This window comes from Drosophila bipectinata, chromosome 3L (assembly GCF_030179905.1).
Source record: "Drosophila bipectinata strain 14024-0381.07 chromosome 3L, DbipHiC1v2, whole genome shotgun sequence".
Taxonomy (NCBI): Eukaryota; Metazoa; Arthropoda; class Insecta; order Diptera; family Drosophilidae; genus Drosophila; species Drosophila bipectinata.
In genome coordinates this window covers 12,412,035-12,430,523 of record NC_091738.1, presented here as the reverse complement: position 1 = coordinate 12,430,523, position 18,489 = coordinate 12,412,035, and the positions used below count along the sequence as shown (strand labels likewise).

At 40.4% G+C, this 18,489-nt stretch overlaps 2 protein-coding genes across 2 annotated transcripts in view; one reads left to right on the top strand and one right to left on the bottom strand.

Moving 5' to 3' along the window:
• The window catches only part of ko (Stork-head domain-containing protein knockout), a 55,314-nt gene that overhangs the window by 35,054 nt on the left and 1,771 nt on the right, over positions 1-18,489 (bottom strand). The gene's annotated exons all lie outside the window — the stretch shown is intronic.
• LOC108124655 (uncharacterized) lies at positions 5,762-14,961 on the top strand. The gene is given in 4 exon segments (XM_070279479.1): positions 5,762-5,805; positions 14,715-14,736; positions 14,738-14,872; positions 14,875-14,961. Coding segments are annotated over 4 exon segments (288 nt in total).

The window sequence follows — 18,489 nt, the reverse complement described above, 5'->3', positions numbered from 1 at the left end:
CAAAAAGTTACGGGGACCTGAGGGGTCAACAGCATACATGCACCCACTAATGTAAGTCATATAACAAATTTCGTTGTTTTCTGCTACTTGAAACAGAATTTCGTGTGTCTTTGCCACAACTTGGCAGCTGCTCGAAGGGCACACACATAAACACACACTCGGATAACGTGGCCTTATAGTTGGCATTGCTCCCAAATGGTAATATGTTTGTTTTTTTTTTTAGAAATAAAATATTTTGAAATTGGAAAATATATATATTCCATATTGTAAATAAAAATGATTTATGATTTGGATATGGATATGGAAGTTATGAAATATATTAACTTTGGAAATAATAGACCACCCATAACATATAAAAGTGTTTGTTTATCATTCCTATTTTAATATTTACCTATTTTAATATTTTATTCAATTCTATTTTATTTCATTTATTTTAATTATCGGTTTCCTGCCACAGCCTATTGTAATACTACAATATCGGCCAGGTACATCTTTTAAGGGTACATCTTTTGGCCAAGCTTAGTAACGAATCTTTTTTTACTTTTTCTACATACGAAGTTATTCAAAAATAAAATATTTTAAGTTATTCATTTGTTAAAGAATCTTCATATTTTTGTTTTAAGTGCATTGGAGTCTCTCAAATCAGATTTGGAGATTCTTGGCCGCCCTTTGTGGAGACTTTCTCCCTCCCCAGGAATGGCTTTGCCACCGATGGGACTCTACCTCCTGCCTCCTTGCGTGATGTCCAGCAATGTGCCCAAGCCTGTTTCCGAACACTGGCACCTCGTTCCTGGGCCCCGTCCCCCTTCTAGCTGATATTGGTTGGCGTTTTTTTTTGGACCCTGCCAGAATTTGTTAGTTTAAGCAGAACAACAGGAAAAAAGCCAAGAAATGCCGAGAGAAAGATACAAAGCAAAGCGCCGTTCCAGTCAAGGTATGGAGTATGGGAATGGGAATCTATACCGAGACTGAGACCGAAACCGAGACCGAGACCTGGACCCTCGAGCTCTTCGGGGATCGTGAGTCAGCAGAGTTTTGGCAAAGAAATCTGCTAAAAATATAAGCCCCGATGATGATTTATTGTTTGGCTTATTAGAACAAGGGGCCATGCTGGAGGAGAACTGCTGGCTAGTGAAAGGCTTGAGGACGAGAAGGGCGGCGATAGGCGATCGCTTTCATGCCTGGATTTATGCTGTTGACTTTTAAGAGCCGGACCATGTCGTATTGGGGGCTTAGTGACTCACCTCGCCCCGGGGCCAGGGAACTTTCCACGAAGAAACACTATGTAAGTAGACAACTATTAGCACATACAATTCACATGGTGTTTGATCCCGTGAGTTGGCCTTTTTTGAAAGAATTCTGGTTTAGCAAAATGATGTTAAATTATGGTGATGGAAAGTCAACTATTTACAAAACTTGACATAATAAATGGATATGCATAGATATTTAATATAAAAGAAATCTTCAAATCAATTAGGAAAGGTGAGAAAATAGTTGAATTTTTTTCTGAATTCTTAAAAGATTTCAAGCCTTAACCCAACTTGCTTCGAGCCATGTCTCTCTCTTTCTTGGCCTTCAGTGGCTTTCTTGGAAATACTCTTGATCGGATTCCGATTCCGAATTCGAGCTCGCATTCAATAACAGATTTATGCATTGGCCATGGCAATCTAATACGAAGCACAATAAAAGCTTGAATATGGCCATTTGGCAACACGTCAACAGCAAAGTAAAAAAAAAATAAAATAAACTACACAGCTACAACCAAGGCAATGAACGAAACGTGCCAACGTCTAAAGATCGGTGATAAGCCCCAAAAAGAGGTAGTTTTGGCCACATTGGGGGTGTTTTGTGGGTCTCCATGGAGCAAGGAGGGGTGGTGGTGTGGAGTCATGGAGCCAGAGAGCCGGGGAGTTGGTGATATGCAAAGAAAGTTTTATTTTTTGTTGCCCCAGGATCCAATCAGCGATGGTTTAGACTGGACTATGGCTGTCAGATCACATACAGTAGAGAAAAAATTATTTTAAAAAGAAAAACGATCCTTAAGTATATATTTTTAGGATTATAAATCATTTAATAAATTTTAGAAGACTTTTTTACATTAAAAAAGAAATAAGAAAGACATCAGACCTGAAAGTAGTCTTATTAAAAGATATTTTTTGTCAAAAGAAGGCTTTCAAATATCTAAGGAAAAGTCCAAGTCCATATGTTTAGGCTTTCATAAAATTTACAATGAACAGAAATACCCCTGTATAAAAAACACTTTGAAAAAAGAAAACTGTCCATGTGATAAAAAATACTGCATGTCTAGAAATCAACGCACCAATAGTTAAAGTTAAATGGCTATTAATATTCATAACTCAGAAGCACATAAAAATCAAGAGGACTGGCTTGACCGTCCTTGGTGATATTTTCCCCCATTTCCCACCGATTTTCCCGCCATTTCCCGCCAGAGAAACTTTTCACCTAATCTACGTAAGTGTAGCTGCCACAGTAGCTGCCCACTGTGAATGAGGCAAGATCGTGGGCAGGAGAGAGGCTGCCTGCCGCATTTGGTTGACGATTTTTATGGCTGGTTTTTTGTTTTTTTGTATCTCCTTGGCGTTTGTCTTAACGGTTATTTCTCCTTTAATTTTTTTGTTTTTTTTTATTTTTTTGGTTGTTGACTGCCATTAGCAATTAATAGTCGGCACGAGAAATTTGCATTGCAAAAGGAAAGTGACAAAAAAAGTGAAAAAAAATGTGGACAAAAAATGCATATATGGCCGGTAGCGAACGGTGATCACAGATCACAAATCACAGATATGAACAGGAGACAGCAAGGATGCGATAATTGCGTGTGTGCCTCGGAGTTTTGGGAGTTCGTTTGGTTAGCTAATTGTTATGTATGTAGGGTACAGGCTCCAGTATCGGTGCTCCCCAGGTGCGAAAAAGTGAGAGTGACACGCGGCGACACCTGTTTCTTCAAATTTTGCGGTGCGTGACCACAGTGCGTGTTGTTTATATTCGACCATCAGCCATCAAGCATCATCATCATCATTCGGTTTGGCTTTGAGTTCGAGCTTTGACTTTAGAGAGGGGGCACCTGCCACTCGATCGATCTGTTTCGGGGCAGACGCATTAAGTTTCATGTGCCGTCATTATTTTAAATTATGCACACGAGCGAAACTCATAGGTATGTATGAGTCCATGCACGTCCATGCATATACTGGATCTGGATGGATGTAGAAACGAAAAGCTTAAACGAGACTCAGCATAAGTCAAAGGCATTTGCCAGATTCATTTGCATACATCTGATATATGGGCGAGTGTGTGGGGAAAATTGTTCAACACCTGTGCTTCTGTCTCGCTCGGGACTTTAATTTGATGGATCGTGTGGCCACAGGTTGATGATTTCATTAGGTGTCGGACAGCCGAAACAGGTGCAACAGGGGCATAGTATGTAGTACTACTATCTCAGGTTTCAGACATTAAGGGGTAAATTATAAAACACCTTTTGGTGGGAGCTTGTCTGTGGATCTAGGTAAATTTTTGAAAATATAACAAAGTATGTATTTAAGATTACTTCTTTAAGAAAAGTATATCATAATCGGCTGTCCAGATAGGTGACGAACCACTATGACCTGCGAGGTAAGCTCTGATTATATAAAAGCATAAATTTATGATATTATGAATCTCAATATTAAATTTACTTTTATTTATTAATATTTTGTCTTCACCTCAAAATCCATAATTAATTGCCATTCCTTATTTTCATTCACAAATATTTAGAAAGAATGAATGTTTTTGGCTGACCAGCTATATCCCTCGTAAAATCAATGTAAATCAGATCAAATGAATGCGCCACCTCGGCGGCAAAGACCAACTTGAATGAATAATGATTCAACAGAAATACACACCCACAGAATTCCCCACGCACCCACTCCCCAATCCCACACCCACACCCCAATTCGTTAGAAACTATTTCCACCCGCTGATGACACATTACTGTCACTCAGCGTTATGATCTAAATTTATTGATGCAGCCCCGGGACCTCCTCCATACCACTCCAAAGATCCCGACCAATTCTGGTTTAATGTTTTCTCCGTGTCAGCGCATGCCAAAAAGTATTTTTTTCTAGAGAGATGTCACGGGGATCGTTGGCTCCACTCTCGGAGGTGCCTCGACAAAAAAGTCCGGGAATACGGAAAAACAAGACCGTGGAAAACCCAAAGAAAAACGTCCCATTTCGTAATGATGTTGCAGCAGAGAAATTAAAGAAAAGAAAACGAAATCGTTGACATCTCTGCTAACTAAAAAAAAAAAACATAGAAACTAAAAACAGAGAGCAGGGCGACAGGGAAAAGCCCCAGTAATTTATAGGAAAATTCCTTTGGAATTTATGTGCGGAATCATGACATAAATTAACCAGCCGAGTGTGGAGCCGCTTGCGTGCTAAAGTGGTGCGATTCGATGCGATGCACCCACCGTAGAGTGTGGGTTAGTGGTGCAAATTGGGCTGATGCAACCGCCCGCACAAGTGTTTAGTTGGAATTATCATAATTATAAGTAATTATTCAACATTTTGTTAAGCGAATGTAACTAATCGTTTTTATTTTTGTTTGCTTCTTCTTTAGCTTTCTTCTGCGGCTCTTCTTCTGGCTTTTCACTTTCTTCGCATGCTCAGTGGTCTCTTCTTCTGTGGTGCGTCGTCTTCTGAGTCGCTGCCGTAATCATTTAATTTGAAATCAAGTTTGGTTTTTAATTTTATGTAATTGCCGCTTAATCACTGAGCAATTAAAAATGCAACGCAAGTTTCGGTTTCGGGGGCGTCCCAAAAGTTTCTGAAGCGTTTCAAGATGTAGTATTTTCGGATTTTTGGCTTTTCATTTGCCATGCCATGCTATGCCATGCCATGCCATGCCACAAAAATGGGGTCAAGAGCTACGCCAAGGAGTTGCAACTGGCAACGGTTTTTCCACCTCTCCGCCGATCGATGAGTCCGCTTGGAGACCGCATTGCATAACCATTCATCATAATTCGCTGTCCACTTGGCTGTCCACTCCACTCCAGTTGCACATTTTCTGCCTCTGCAGATCAAGTGCATATAATTATGGGGCATACCCTGTACCCTATATGTGTGCCCCATGCGGCACTATAAGCACTCTGAAAGCGGTTAAAAATATATTATATCTTTAAAATATCTCGTAAAAATCATTATCCTATTGTACTAATAGCTGCCTCATTACTTCCTCTTTAAAAATAAGATAATTAATACTGAAGTCCAATGAATTGATTTACGATTCACTTCCAGAGCAATAAAGTGGTCGACATTTGGTTAATTTCTGAACGTCTTCCTGGCGTTTCTGGGCCACCGAAGTTCGTGTTTGTTTTTCCACAACTGCCGGCCATTTAAATTGTCTTCAAATGCGCACATTACATAATTAAGACAGCAGCAGCACTGCCAGCCAGACACGGCATAGAAGAAACAGAAATGAAATCAGAAAGAGGCCGGCACTGGGACGGACACACGGACAGTGTCTGTCCGGCAGTTGAGTTGCCTGACTGACTGACAGGCCATCAACTTCAACAAAATGCTCAACACCTCGCCAAGAGCCGGTGGAAAAACAAGACGAGACTTTCCCGCTTTGAGCTCGTAGCTACTAGTAGCTTGGAGCACCAAACACCGAGCACCGAGCACCGAGTCTATTTTTTCGATGCATCATCGCATAATCAAAGAGTCATAAAAACCAATAATCATTATTAAGCAAAACAAGCCAATTAATGCAGCAGCCACCAAAGCAACTTCAGCCACAGAAACAGCAGCGGTAATTAAATAAAAATAATACGCCAAGAGATTTGGCCAACATTGCAAATGCGATGGGGCGCAAAAAAAACAAGTCTATTATGGGGTTATGTTTACAGCGGGGCCGGCTGCATTTTATATTATAATTATAACATCAGAGAGACCCCCGACTCCCAACTCCCGACTCTACTCTGTTCAAATATTTTTGCTAATTTTGCCATTTGCGTGTCATAATAAAGCGATAAACTATAGCGGAAGGCTAAAAAGGAAGTTGCCAGTCGGGGCTTTCAGGGGATATAACCGTTTTAATTACCCCATCGTATTTTCTGGGCCAAAAATTAGGGGTTTACTTTCGTAAAAATGGTTTTTCTTAAAGGTTATTATTATTATTATGTATTGATTTACAAATGGATCTTGTAACTCATCCTATAAATAAACCCTAAATATATATCCATTTCAAATTAGGATCAATTAAGGCCCCATACCACTAGGAAGATTGTAAAACATAATCTGGCGTGCGAACTCCCGTGTGTCCATTCCAATTAGTGCGGAAAATGAAGTGGAAAATTGTCAGGCTGATTGGGCGAGGTGGGGTCTGTCTGAGACCCAGGTGGGTCTACCTCTGAGAATGAGTGAGAAATATTAATCGGAGTGCGTCCTGTTGCCGCAATTTACAAATCAAGTTTGCTCGCATTGAAAATTAGTGAAAGTTGCGCCCAACTGGCTGACGTTTGGATCGGTCTTTGGTTTTTTTTTTTTGGGTTTTTGGCCACTTGGAACGGTAGCCCAAACCTAGGGCAATATCGTGGATCGTGGTCCAATGATAGGCAAAATGGTGGTGGTGGGGATAATAAAGAAAGGGAAACCTCCCGCGGCGAGTGCGCAGGTCCGATAAAAGGCCCAAGGGCAGCTGGAGGTCAGAGCTAATTGATTGGGAAAATCATTTCTCGGCGAGTCTTTAACAAGCATTGGATAAAACATATGAACCCGACCATAGTTAATCTTGTTAATTCCATTAAGTGGCCCTACGGAGATCCAGAGATTTGGCCATAATCGGGTACCATAATTGGGAAAGGTAGTTTGGAAAAAACTTAGGCCCTGCATTAAAACCATCATATAAGAAATCCCTGTTGGGGCTAACAGGGATTTGATAAATGTCATTTGGTATTTATTTATATTTCTGCATAAAATACAGTTAATGGAAAACTTTTTAAAATCATAAATCACCTGTAGTATTGACCTCTTGAATCTCCAGAGTGTTCCCATGACGAATCAAAACTATTTCCAATCACCTTCCAAACACCAAACTCGACTCTCGAAGTTGATGAAAAATTCAGTAATTCCATTTGACGTGCATTTCAATTTTTGAAATATTTTCCAGTGCGTTTCATCCAAAGTTTTTGGCTTTGGCATTTCAACTCCATACCCCGCTATCTCCTATAGTTTTAACTTGATCGGAGTTGGTACGATTTGTCAAGTTTGCCTTTTCGAGTGTTGAATTTTTCATGTGCATTTAATTAGTTGAATTATGGCTGCGAAATGTGGCGGCGAGTGGCGACTCGAAGCTGAAGCTGCTGCTGCACAGCACAGTGACAGCATAAACATTACAATCTAATAAAAAGTCGGAGAAAATAAAACTTAAAAATACAACTTAATGAAAATGAAGAGGAGGCCAACCGCTATATTGTGCGACAACTTTCGCGAAATAATTTTTATTGACTCCCGTCCAGTTGGATGTCAATCGCGCAAAAGTCACACGAAAAAATCACCTTTCGAAATTTTCCACCGACGTCAGATAATTGCAGAGCCGTAGAGAAAATAATTAAAATTTATAAATCCAAAGAACGATCTAATGGAAGTAGTCTACGGTAATCATCATTTTCAAAAGCGGAAACAGCACTGAAAACACACTCTGTCTGCTTCAATTAATTACAATAATTTTCTAATGATAATTACCAGAAAGTCTGATTACCTCTAATTGCCTAATACACTCTAATTGGACCTTCTTATTCTCATTCTCATTCTCATTCTTGGGTTCTCAGACTCTGAAGAGCCCTTTCTCCGGGGTTCTCAAGTGCGTAAGGTGTACAACTGAGAGTTGATGGGGGTGTGAAGCCGGGCTCCAGGCTGAAAACTTAATTGAAACTCGGCCCAGTTTCCCAGATCGACACTCCAGGCCAGGCCAACAACAAACCGCCAGGGCATTAAACGAAACAAAAACAAACAAAAACCGAAAGACAACAAAATAAAACCGCAGATAAAAAGATCTTGAGATTTTCCACAATTATTTTGTATTTTTCGTCGGCAACTACAGCGGCTACAACTTACAACTTGACCCAGTTACATTTGTTGATGTTTTTTTTTTAAGCATTTGTCTCTGTTTTCGTTTTTTAGTATAAAAGTTTTGTTCTTTAGCATTGTGTGATTAGTGACAAGAACCGCTGCTAGTGAGTAATGAGTGGAGGAGACCCCCTTGGAGTAGAAAACTCACAAACCTTTTGTGGGTCGCTTGTGTCTCATTTTCCGAAATAGTTTGGACCATAATTAAAAGATTGCCAGTGTAATTAGCCAGCTCAGCTGAGCCTAGCTAAGATTTATGCCCACAGAGTAAAGTTCAAAGATCCAAAGCAAACTTAAAGTAAGGTAAGGTAAGGTATAGTATCGTGGAGTAGTAAAGGGCGTAATTAATTTTGAAGGACAAGTTTTGGAATCATTAAAAACGAATTTACGGAGGTCACAATTTCAGCAAAAGGTTCAACTACCATAGAGACGAACTCTGAAATCGTATCTTGGATTAAGAAATTAGTTTCAATAGGTTTTAAAGAGGTATAATATAGTATATAATATACTTCTTGTAATAAACTTGGATAGGTTTGTTTATCTTCTCAAGAAAACTTTAATGCAAAACCAAAAACTCGAACTGCACTTCCGGCTTAGGGTTATCAGGTGTGAAATTTTCAACAGAAAACTTCTGAAAATGTGCCCTTCAAGTTTCTGGTAACAGGTTATCAGGCACGTGCCCCACGATAGGGGCAATTGGAAATCTTTCGATGACGCAGAAGAAACCAAGATCCCAGCGAGAGCGAAAGTGAAACGCTGATACATCAACAAAAGTCTAATCAGACTAATGCAACAGCCAAAGAAAAAGAAAAACATTGGCAGCGGTAACAAGTACATATCATGCTCAGACTTTGAAGATTTAAACTCTCTTTCTATGTCATTGACAGACGCGTCGTCTTTTCTTTCATGGGTAATGGGTATTGGAGGGGGTATTTCGCTGTATGGGGAGGTATGTCGCTTTGTTTCGTCTTGCTGTTTTGACTGACAAATGAAAATCTCAATTGGCTATCGCCAGACAATCAAAAGACGAAGAGACAAACAGCCATGAGAAGTTGGTCTGTCGACGGTTGCAAACTTTACACACATTACGGCCAAAAGCTAAAGAAATGACAACAACGACTGCAACAAACACAACATACGAAAATGTACTTTCACTCATCGGTTCGGTTTGTTTTTTTGTTATTTCTATTTTTTTTTTCGTTTGGTTTTTCAATTTTTTTTGAAAACGTCATCGTGTCGCAGATAAAATAACAAACCCCCACCAAAGCCCCCAAAACAGACAAAATGCAAAGATCCCTGCCTGATTGATGTGAGCCAAAAAAAAAAAAATCTCATCTGCTGCGTTTTTCCCAGGCCAACTAGAGTTGCTTTTGCCTTGCGACCGGGCTTGTCACTTCAAAGCAGAATAAATACATTTTGTGGCACCTCCCGCTCCTTGCCCAATTAAATGCAAATTTTCTTGTTTTAGAAATCGATGCCAACCGGCGGAGAGATGCAAATGGACTTTTCACCGGACCAGAGACCACCCACATGGACGTTGGGCGCCACTCGCAAGGCATATGCATGTGAGAAAAAAAACCAGGCTTTTTACAAAACAAACATGCTTTATGGTTTTTTTTTTATTTTCAAACCATTTTTTACTGTAAGCTAATATGATTATTATAGATTTATAGTTATTTTTTAACGTAAAATTATGGCTGTAGTTTTTTTTCTGTGCAATAGCCAAACTGCATTTTACACCAAAAGCCCACAAATTTATGCGCACTTGATTGAATCTCCAAAACCACAGCGTGGGAGTGGCAGAGCTTGTAAAGTCTAGCTTTAAATTATTTTAATCTTTATTTTCCATTTTATAGCTTATTTATTTCGGTTTTTTGTATATGCTCACAATAAAACAATAAACGATTTTTTCAGTGAAAGTAAGAAAAGGTACAAAATGAAATTTACATGGAAATTATACAAGAAGAGTATGGTTTTTAACTGAAATTAAAGAAGCCAAATCTTTTTCATGATTTAAATTGGTTTTCTTAAGAATAAAATGACAAATAACTGCAATAATGTCGATGGCATAAATTTCTCAAAAATCTCAATAATCATAAAATTAAAATACAAAATTCCGTGCTGCACGATTTTTGTGGTAGTATTTAGACCGAGAATATCAGGCCCAGGTTCCAGATTAAATTTATAACCTTTTGCTTCTGCCGATTACAAATATTTCATTTTCAAAAACAGCTAACCAAGCAGAATCGCTGAATCGCAGCATGTTGCACTCTCGTTTCTGGAGCCAACCGTTATGGCCAAGGCCCAAACAGAAACAGCCAGCCAGCCAGTCAGCTGGGGGGAGACCGCAAATTTATGAACTCACAACTCAGTTGCAGATATTTTGGAAGAGCTCGGAGTGGGAAATGGAAGTTGCAGAACCAAGAATCATTTGCTGGCAGTGCACTTTTTAATCTTACAGCATCGTCATCATCATCGTCTCGACTGTTAATTACGTGGCTCAATTGCTCGAGATTAATGTGTTTCCGTTTTGTAATTAAATTGAGAGCTCAGTCCCCAAGAAGGGGCACCGAGTTCCGAAGCTCTAAGCAGGTCAAGCAGCAGTTGAAAAACTCAAACTTGACCCTAATTGCAATTTGTGCACAATTTTATATATTTTATTAAATAAGTCTATTTGGTTTGGCCTTTCACCTTCAATGGGGGAAAAGATTACGGAAATGAAAAGGAAATAAAGTTTGACAAGTCTATTATATAAATTTATTAATGGAATAAAAGCCAAACCTTCACTTTAAGAAATGAATGTTATTTTTAGAAACAAGTACGGCACCTTTTTTTTTGATTCTTTTTAATAGCTTATATGCAAATTGTATTGTTAGCTCCTCATAGTTAGATAGTTAAAAATGTCAAATCATTGCAGAAAAGTACCCTACAATTTGGACAACAGCCCCCTGAGCCAGCCTCACCCTGAATTTGAATTTTGAATTGGAATCGGAATCCGCAAAAGACAAAAGCCGCAATTGTTTGCAAAATATTGCTTGGGCCGGCAGTTTCTTGTCAATTCATTGGCTTTAATTGCTGTGTTTTTGGTGTTTGTTGGTTGGTATTGCCATTGCAATTGTTGGTGTTGGCTGTAGCTGTTGCTGTTGCATGTTGTTAAGCGAGCCAGACACTGTGAATGATATATGGCCTGCGGCAGAGCCTATCCTCCCGGCTCGATCCGACCTCCCAGCCTGGTCAGAAAAGCAAAAGATTGATGGTGTTATGCAATGGAAACCCTTTCTGAGCTTTCTGAGAGGGAGAGCGACCTTATCGGCAATGCGCATCGTTTTTGTGCAGCATAAAAAAAAAAAAAAGGAAAAATAAAAGAAAACTATAAACCATTCAAAAAGTTTCTGCGGCGAGGCACGCAAATATCAAAACTGAACTCCATTGAACCTCCCCCTTCTATTTGCCGCAAAAAAAAAACGAAACAAAGAGAGACCCCGCCAAGGTAATGCCAAAATCCGCTTTGAATTAAAATTGAAATGAAAAAAAAATTCATTTTTATCATTTGGCTAATTTTTTGTTGCTATTGCTATTACTTTTTGCTATTTGGTGGTGCAAATGTCGGAGTCACGCAAGCCCGGACCGGGCCCGGGACCGGGACCCGAACCCCGAAAGCCCGAAAGCAAAGTGCAAAATGTCGCGGCATTATAAATTGAATTGGGGGAAGGTCCTTAAGCTCCTGACTAACTGACGGACAGCGCGAAACAAGGGAACCTACACCAACCTACCCGCGTCCAAAAACTCACTTTTCGCCGAAAAATAAATGAGAAATAGAGAAAACCAAATAAAGTTTATTTTCCGCAGTCTAGACAATAAACTGCAGAGGGACAAGTGGTGGGGATCTCGTCCCTTATTTTGCTTTATTTTTTTGGGGTTTTCTGGGGTGTGGCTGCCAAAAAGGACATTAAATCATTCAGCCACATTGCCGAATGCAGGGCCAACAAATTTTTGAGAGCCAGTTTTCGCAGGGCCAAGGCGAAAAGCCAGACAGACAAGGCTATAGTTTTATTTTCCCCGCATAGGTATCTGACTATCTATGTGCGTATGTATCTCTGAGTATGTGTGTGTCTGGGCTTTGTATCTGAATCTATATCTATGCCTGGGCTGCGGCAAATAATAGTAATTTGGCTAATTCAGAAATTGCAGCTTTCGGGTGGTGTTGTTGGCCCGGTTTGTTCGTTTGGCTTCTAGCCGTGAACTTGAAAAAGGCTTTGGCGGTTCTCTTTTAGCCTGAATTTTGTTGGCAGGACTAAGTGAAAATTAACAAGCCGGATAAAGGGAGTTTTAAATAAATAAAGGAGGAAGAAAAAGTGTTTGGATTCTTGGAAAGATATACCTAATACCCTTTAAAGACTCTCCTATTTAAGTGCCTTAACTATTTCTTATGATTTCTTTGATATCCTAAAAGGTTTCCCTATTTCAAACCTCTATTTATAAGCCCTATATATTGTTCAATCAAGCACATCTTCAACACCCACAGAATTCAATTAGAATGGTAACCTGAATATCTGAAATCAATGCCAATCAATGGCAATAAATATCTTTGCATTCGACTTGGCCTCCTTGGGAATTTTCTCTGGCCGACTCTTGTGCCACATGACGCAGGGAAAATAGGAAAATCAAAGGGGCGTTGCCATCGATTTGCGCGAGGGCGTGTCCAGGCGGCGGACGACGACGACGACGGGGCGTATGAGTAATCCACACGGGGTGCTCATAATCCAAACGCCTCCTTACCGTGTGGCACTCGTAAAGAGTGTTTGTGATGGCTTTAATTAAAGATCTGCCAAGGGGGGGGATTTGCATTTTGCATTTTGTGCAGAAAAGCAAAATAGCCTTAGATTGTGCAATGCGGAAGAGCACAGAATGAATTATTATGCAATTAGCAATTAGCATCAATTGAATCAGAACTCTGGACTCCGAGTCGGTCCCAAGAATGCGTATACTGGCCACCAAATCCACTCGACTGGGTCAACCGTTCATCAGCCCCGGGATTATCTGAATCTCTGCTCGGCGGGACACCAAGGTAACATCTCACATCTCCGGCATCGACATCTCGAGTGCCTTTGTTTACCCACTTTGATGCAACGTTTGTGTTTCTGTCAAACAAATAACGAAACGATTTGCTCATTTGTTGATATTTGCATTTCGCAATGGCCCCATAGATCCATACACAGTGCCAGAGACCCAAGAAGAAGCCTCCTCCATAAGAATGCAGCTCTCGAGTGTGCTAAAGATTTTGCAATTGACTTGGCGACTTGAACTCCGACTCTCCATTCGATTGGATTAGATTTGATTTGTTATTGCTATTGCCATTGCTATTGCTATTGCTATTGCTATTGCAGTGATGTAAATTGTAACAAAAGTGTTGATATTCTAGCGTTTTTTAAGACATTTTTTGCAAACATCAATGATAGTTTAGCTTTATTCCTCAAATCCATGGCATAACCCGCAAATCACTGACAAAAGACGCTGCGTCATCGGGGCAAAGTCCAAACTGCAGTGCTATAAATAGGCAAACAACTGCAGAAACAGCCAAGATATATCTGGCTGAAAGCTGCCAGCTGAAAGCAATCTGGCTTAATCATGTGAGAATCATGTGCTGGCCAGGCCAGGCCAGCGAACAGGGAATGTGGCACCAAAAACCAATGAAAAGAAACTTGCAACGGCGACCCAACTGAAATCGAGTTTGTCTTTTACTTAGTAACCGCGTAACTCAACTTGGCTCTTCGGCTTCTGAGCCAAGTCGACTTCGGATCGGGTTCTCTGCCCGGTTCTTTGCCGTTTTATTTTCTGCAGATACATGCAACATGACTCAACCATCAGCTGGTTTGAAGATGAAGTCAAAATGTAGAGATAACTGATTTAGAAAAGTCTGAAAGTTAGAGAGATTTTTTGGGGAGTTCTTAGCCATGATCTTGGGAAGCTCTAAATCAATGATCATGGCTAGAAAGACTACTTCCCCATCTTAAAAAAATCTTTCCTGAAACTCAGCCAAACTTCAAAACAAGTTGAAAGCCGCCAAAGTGCGGAAAACTGAACCGAACTGGCTTCTGTGGAAAACTGTTTGGGCTGCGGCAGAGGAAACGCTATTTCCAGGAAATGCACTTAACTCTTTCTCCTCTCCATCCAGCGCAAAATTTGAGGACCCAATCGCTAGGAACTTTCTTTTGATCAGGTGAAAAATTGGTCTGTGAAAAAAAGCAGAGAAATTGGATAAGCTCACTCACTCGGAAAGGCATTAACAAAGGGATGTGAGAACGAAAGCGAAGCAGTCTGCGGAGATCTTACCAATTCAAAAATTCCAAAGTACTAACAATGGAACACTGAACGAAAAATTTTTAAAAATATTGTAGTGCATACTTATAAGATATTATTATAACCTAACCTAACATAAGCATAACTAAAGTAATACCATCTTTATTTATATTTGATTTTAAAAATGCCATCAATTTTTCTCTCAGTTTAAAAGCCTATAGAGCTAATTAAGCCGCCTTGCATGAGCTGTGTGTGGTTTTTGTCGGGATTTTTTCTTCAGTCTTTTTGTAGGGCAGAGGTTGCGGGTGGTACTTGCATCGGGGAAAAAAAGCACTAACTGCAACATCAACAGCACCAACAGAGGCAACAAGAGCAACACCAGCAACAGTAACAACAAAGATGAGAAATCGCTGGCTTCCTGGCTTCATGAAGAAATAAGTCTAGAGTGCGCCAGATGAGGAAAAACTTGTTCATCTTCAGCTCTAACGAGCTAACGGAACGACAATCGGGCCAACTGACGGATGGACTAATGGACTGATGGACGGATTCCACAACAAAGACCAGACGATACGTAAACAACAGTAACAACCCAACAACAACTACTAAGTGGCAACAACAGCATCATCCCAAGTAGCAAATGGCAAGTGCAAGTGTAGCAGATACATAACTACAGTACTTCTTCAAAGATGGTCTTGAGATCACAAGGTGAACACTGATCACTTTCCACTAAAAGTTGGCTTGAATGAAAATCAGATAAAAATTAATATATTTTTTCTAACTTTTTTAGACTTTGATTAATAATTTTAACTAATAGTAGTCTTAAGTAAGGAGCTGCTTCTTTGATTAAATCTATAACTGATTTAAATACAGTACTTATAAAATATTTTTTTATAATTTTTAACAAGTCACGGTCGCCACTTTACCCCAAAAATTGAAGGTTTAGGTTGGCTGCCTCCTGGGCTCGGTGGATAGATCGACTTGTAGGTCTTATAGTGTATGTCTGTGGATATCAGGCCTTGCCCTGGCCAAGACAATAAACAAATAAATTACATGAAAGCGGCTGCCACAGTTTGAATCTTTTCAACAAGATAATCACAATGAAGCGGCACGAAATGTACTGCAGCAATGTGGCATCCTCATTAACCCTGCGATGCCCGCACTTCCCCCCGTGGGCTGACTGGGCTCCTTGGCTCTTTAAGCCAGGCGGGAAAGTGAAAGTCATTGCGAATCCCCCCATCAGTACTGAGTCTGCGATCCTCGGCATTGCAGAAGCAGGCAAAAAGTAATTGGCCAGGTCGGCACTTGGGTTAATTAAAACGCACTTTGTGGCCAAGTGGAAAACCAAGAAGAGTTGCTCTTTGGCCGACTCATCCATTGATATCTCCGCCATATATCGATACGATACGGTATGGCGGTATGGCGATATGGTATGAAATGTAAATATTTAAGTGACCACAAAAACCGCAAAGCGCGCATCCGTGAGATGCCTTTGAAATGTCTAAGACAAATTAATTTGCACGAGCACAAAGACGGGGTGATTTGGCCGCACTTTTCACTTCTTCTTCCGCAATAAACAAATCTCTTTTTGCCATTTTTTTTTTGTTGCATTTCCAAGGCACAGTGCCTTGGAAGTGCGAGCGGGAAAAGTAGGTATAGAAAGCTGCTCAATGAAATTCAATAAATTTGCTCAGGCGGCTGTGGTAGTGGAAGCGGCTGCCACTTAAAGCTGATAGCTATATTTAAGTCCATTTCCCCTCTTGTACCGATTTTAGCCAAAGGCTCTTTTGTGGGTCAGTCGAGCAGGCCGGCCGTTCGAGCCATGTAGGAGGCTTCTAAAGCGCATCTGTGCGGCTGTGTGAGTGGACTTGCAACAATTGGGTCAGCCTCGGCCCATGGGTTGTTGCCCCAACCTGCCTACCCAAGACCTTCTCGCCAGAACTTGTATTTAAATTGAAATTTAATCAGCAAAATGTTGGCAGGAAATGGAAGTAGTTCTCTAGACTATAATAATACCTAACAGAAATAAGAAGTAATCTTTTTTTTTTGAGAAATGTAATCCTAAGTTTCGGCTACTGGTCTTTTTTTTGGGGTAAGTGATTGTCAAGACCCTAAGAACAATGCTGTAAGTAACCTAAACTGATACTTGATAGCCTGGACCTGCCTCTCGAGCCTGCTGGGTATGTTGCACATTCAGGTGCACCAGGTAGAGTGTGACAAACCGTCTGAGTGGCCACTCGGATGCACGGATTTGGGCCCGAAAGCCACTTGGCCTCTACGCGTGGGCATGACAGGTTAACAGAAAAGCCAACAGGCGACGACAACTCAATAAACTAGCTTTTTGTGGCTTATTGACAGGCACAGTCCGACACGGCTCACATTCTGATCTGCGATTGTGCAATATTGAGCCGGGTGGCGGTGGCACATGTGGCATGTAGCATGTACCATATAGCAAGTGGCAAGAATCTGGGAGATCGAGATCAACTGGCAGCTGGCCGGCCAGAATGTTAAGAGTCGTGTGTGGGCCTTCGAGAGGCCAAAAGGGAAGGTAGCTTGGGGCCAAGTGGGCTAACATTACCAGAGAGACCCACATTGACATGCTCTGAATACTACTATGCCCCTCCAGCCATTGCTGCCGCATGTGGCAGGCACTTGCAGCAGCCGCTGGAGTCTTGAGAATGGCATTTTGATTTATTGGCTGGTTCCAGAGCTTCGATTGCATAATCGCCACCAAAAACTTAACGACAAAGTGACGGAGGTGGGGGTTGTATGCATTTTTTCCCACAATTTGCAAACAATAATGAAAACTTGGCTTATACCGGCTGCTGGCTGGCTGCCTAGCTGGCTGGCTGCCTAGCTGGCTGGCTGTCTGGCTGCCCGGCTAGTTGGCTAATTAAATCAAATAAGCCATGCAAGCGCATTAAAAATGCACACAACTGAGCTGAAAAGCAAAAAACGCGAGCAGACAAGCTAAAGTTAATAGAAAATTGGGAAACATCACATTAGTCACATAATGCGACGAATGGTTAATGCCCTGGCTATGGGATTTTTTAGGAAAAATAATATAATATAGATGAAAACTTAAAATATGCAATAGACATGCTTTAAGAAACATCTTTAATATTTATGGTTTATGAAGAAAAAAGGCTTAAAAAAAGTTTATATTAACAGAATAATACAAGATTGTGGTCTATGAAAATTATTAAAGAAAATTACAAATTCTTGAATAACAAATTCTCTATAATTTAGTCTTTTTCTCTTCTATTAAAAATCATCTTTAAAGACATCTATAATTTAGTCTTTTTCTCTTCTATTAAAAATCATCTTTAAAGACATCTACAATAAACATATTTTCCTTAACTTTTCCTAACCATTAAAGCCAAACATAAAAGCCAACAATTTACATTTTCCCAAGACCAAGCCAATTCCATAGCAATTACTCTCCGGCCAAAGAGGGTAGAAAAACAAAGGCAACAAAATGGCAAATAAAAAATTACACTCGGCTGCATGCCACAAGTGGCCAAAGTGGTGGCACCGCCAGCAGCCGGCCGGCAACGACCGATAAGAGACCCACACAAGACAACAGAAATATGGTCACAGCGGCTAAGGCAACAACAAAATTGGTAACAAAAAGGCAACCAATTAAGGCCAATTTAGTTGCAGCAACGCCGCACCAAAGCGGCAGCGACACAAGAAATAATCAGTGGAAAAACAGCAACCAGAGCAACAGCGGCAGCAACACTACATAGCAACTGCAACAACTACATACAGTATCTCAGACTGAGACTCAGACCCAGCATGCAAATGAGAGCAGCCGAGCTGCAACCAAAGTAACTTGATACAAATTTTACAAAAAAAAAAAACAACAAAAACACAAGAGTAACAAAAACAACAGTGGCAAAAATTATGTATGTACAGGTATTTGCAAGAAATTTTCACATTTTTTTTGTAGTTGCTTGGGAACTGTGAGAAAATATTCAAAGCAACTGAAACAGAAATCTTTGGTACAGTAAAGCGTCCTTAAATGGAAAACACACAAGTCATTAAACTAGCAAAAATTTGTCTTTAT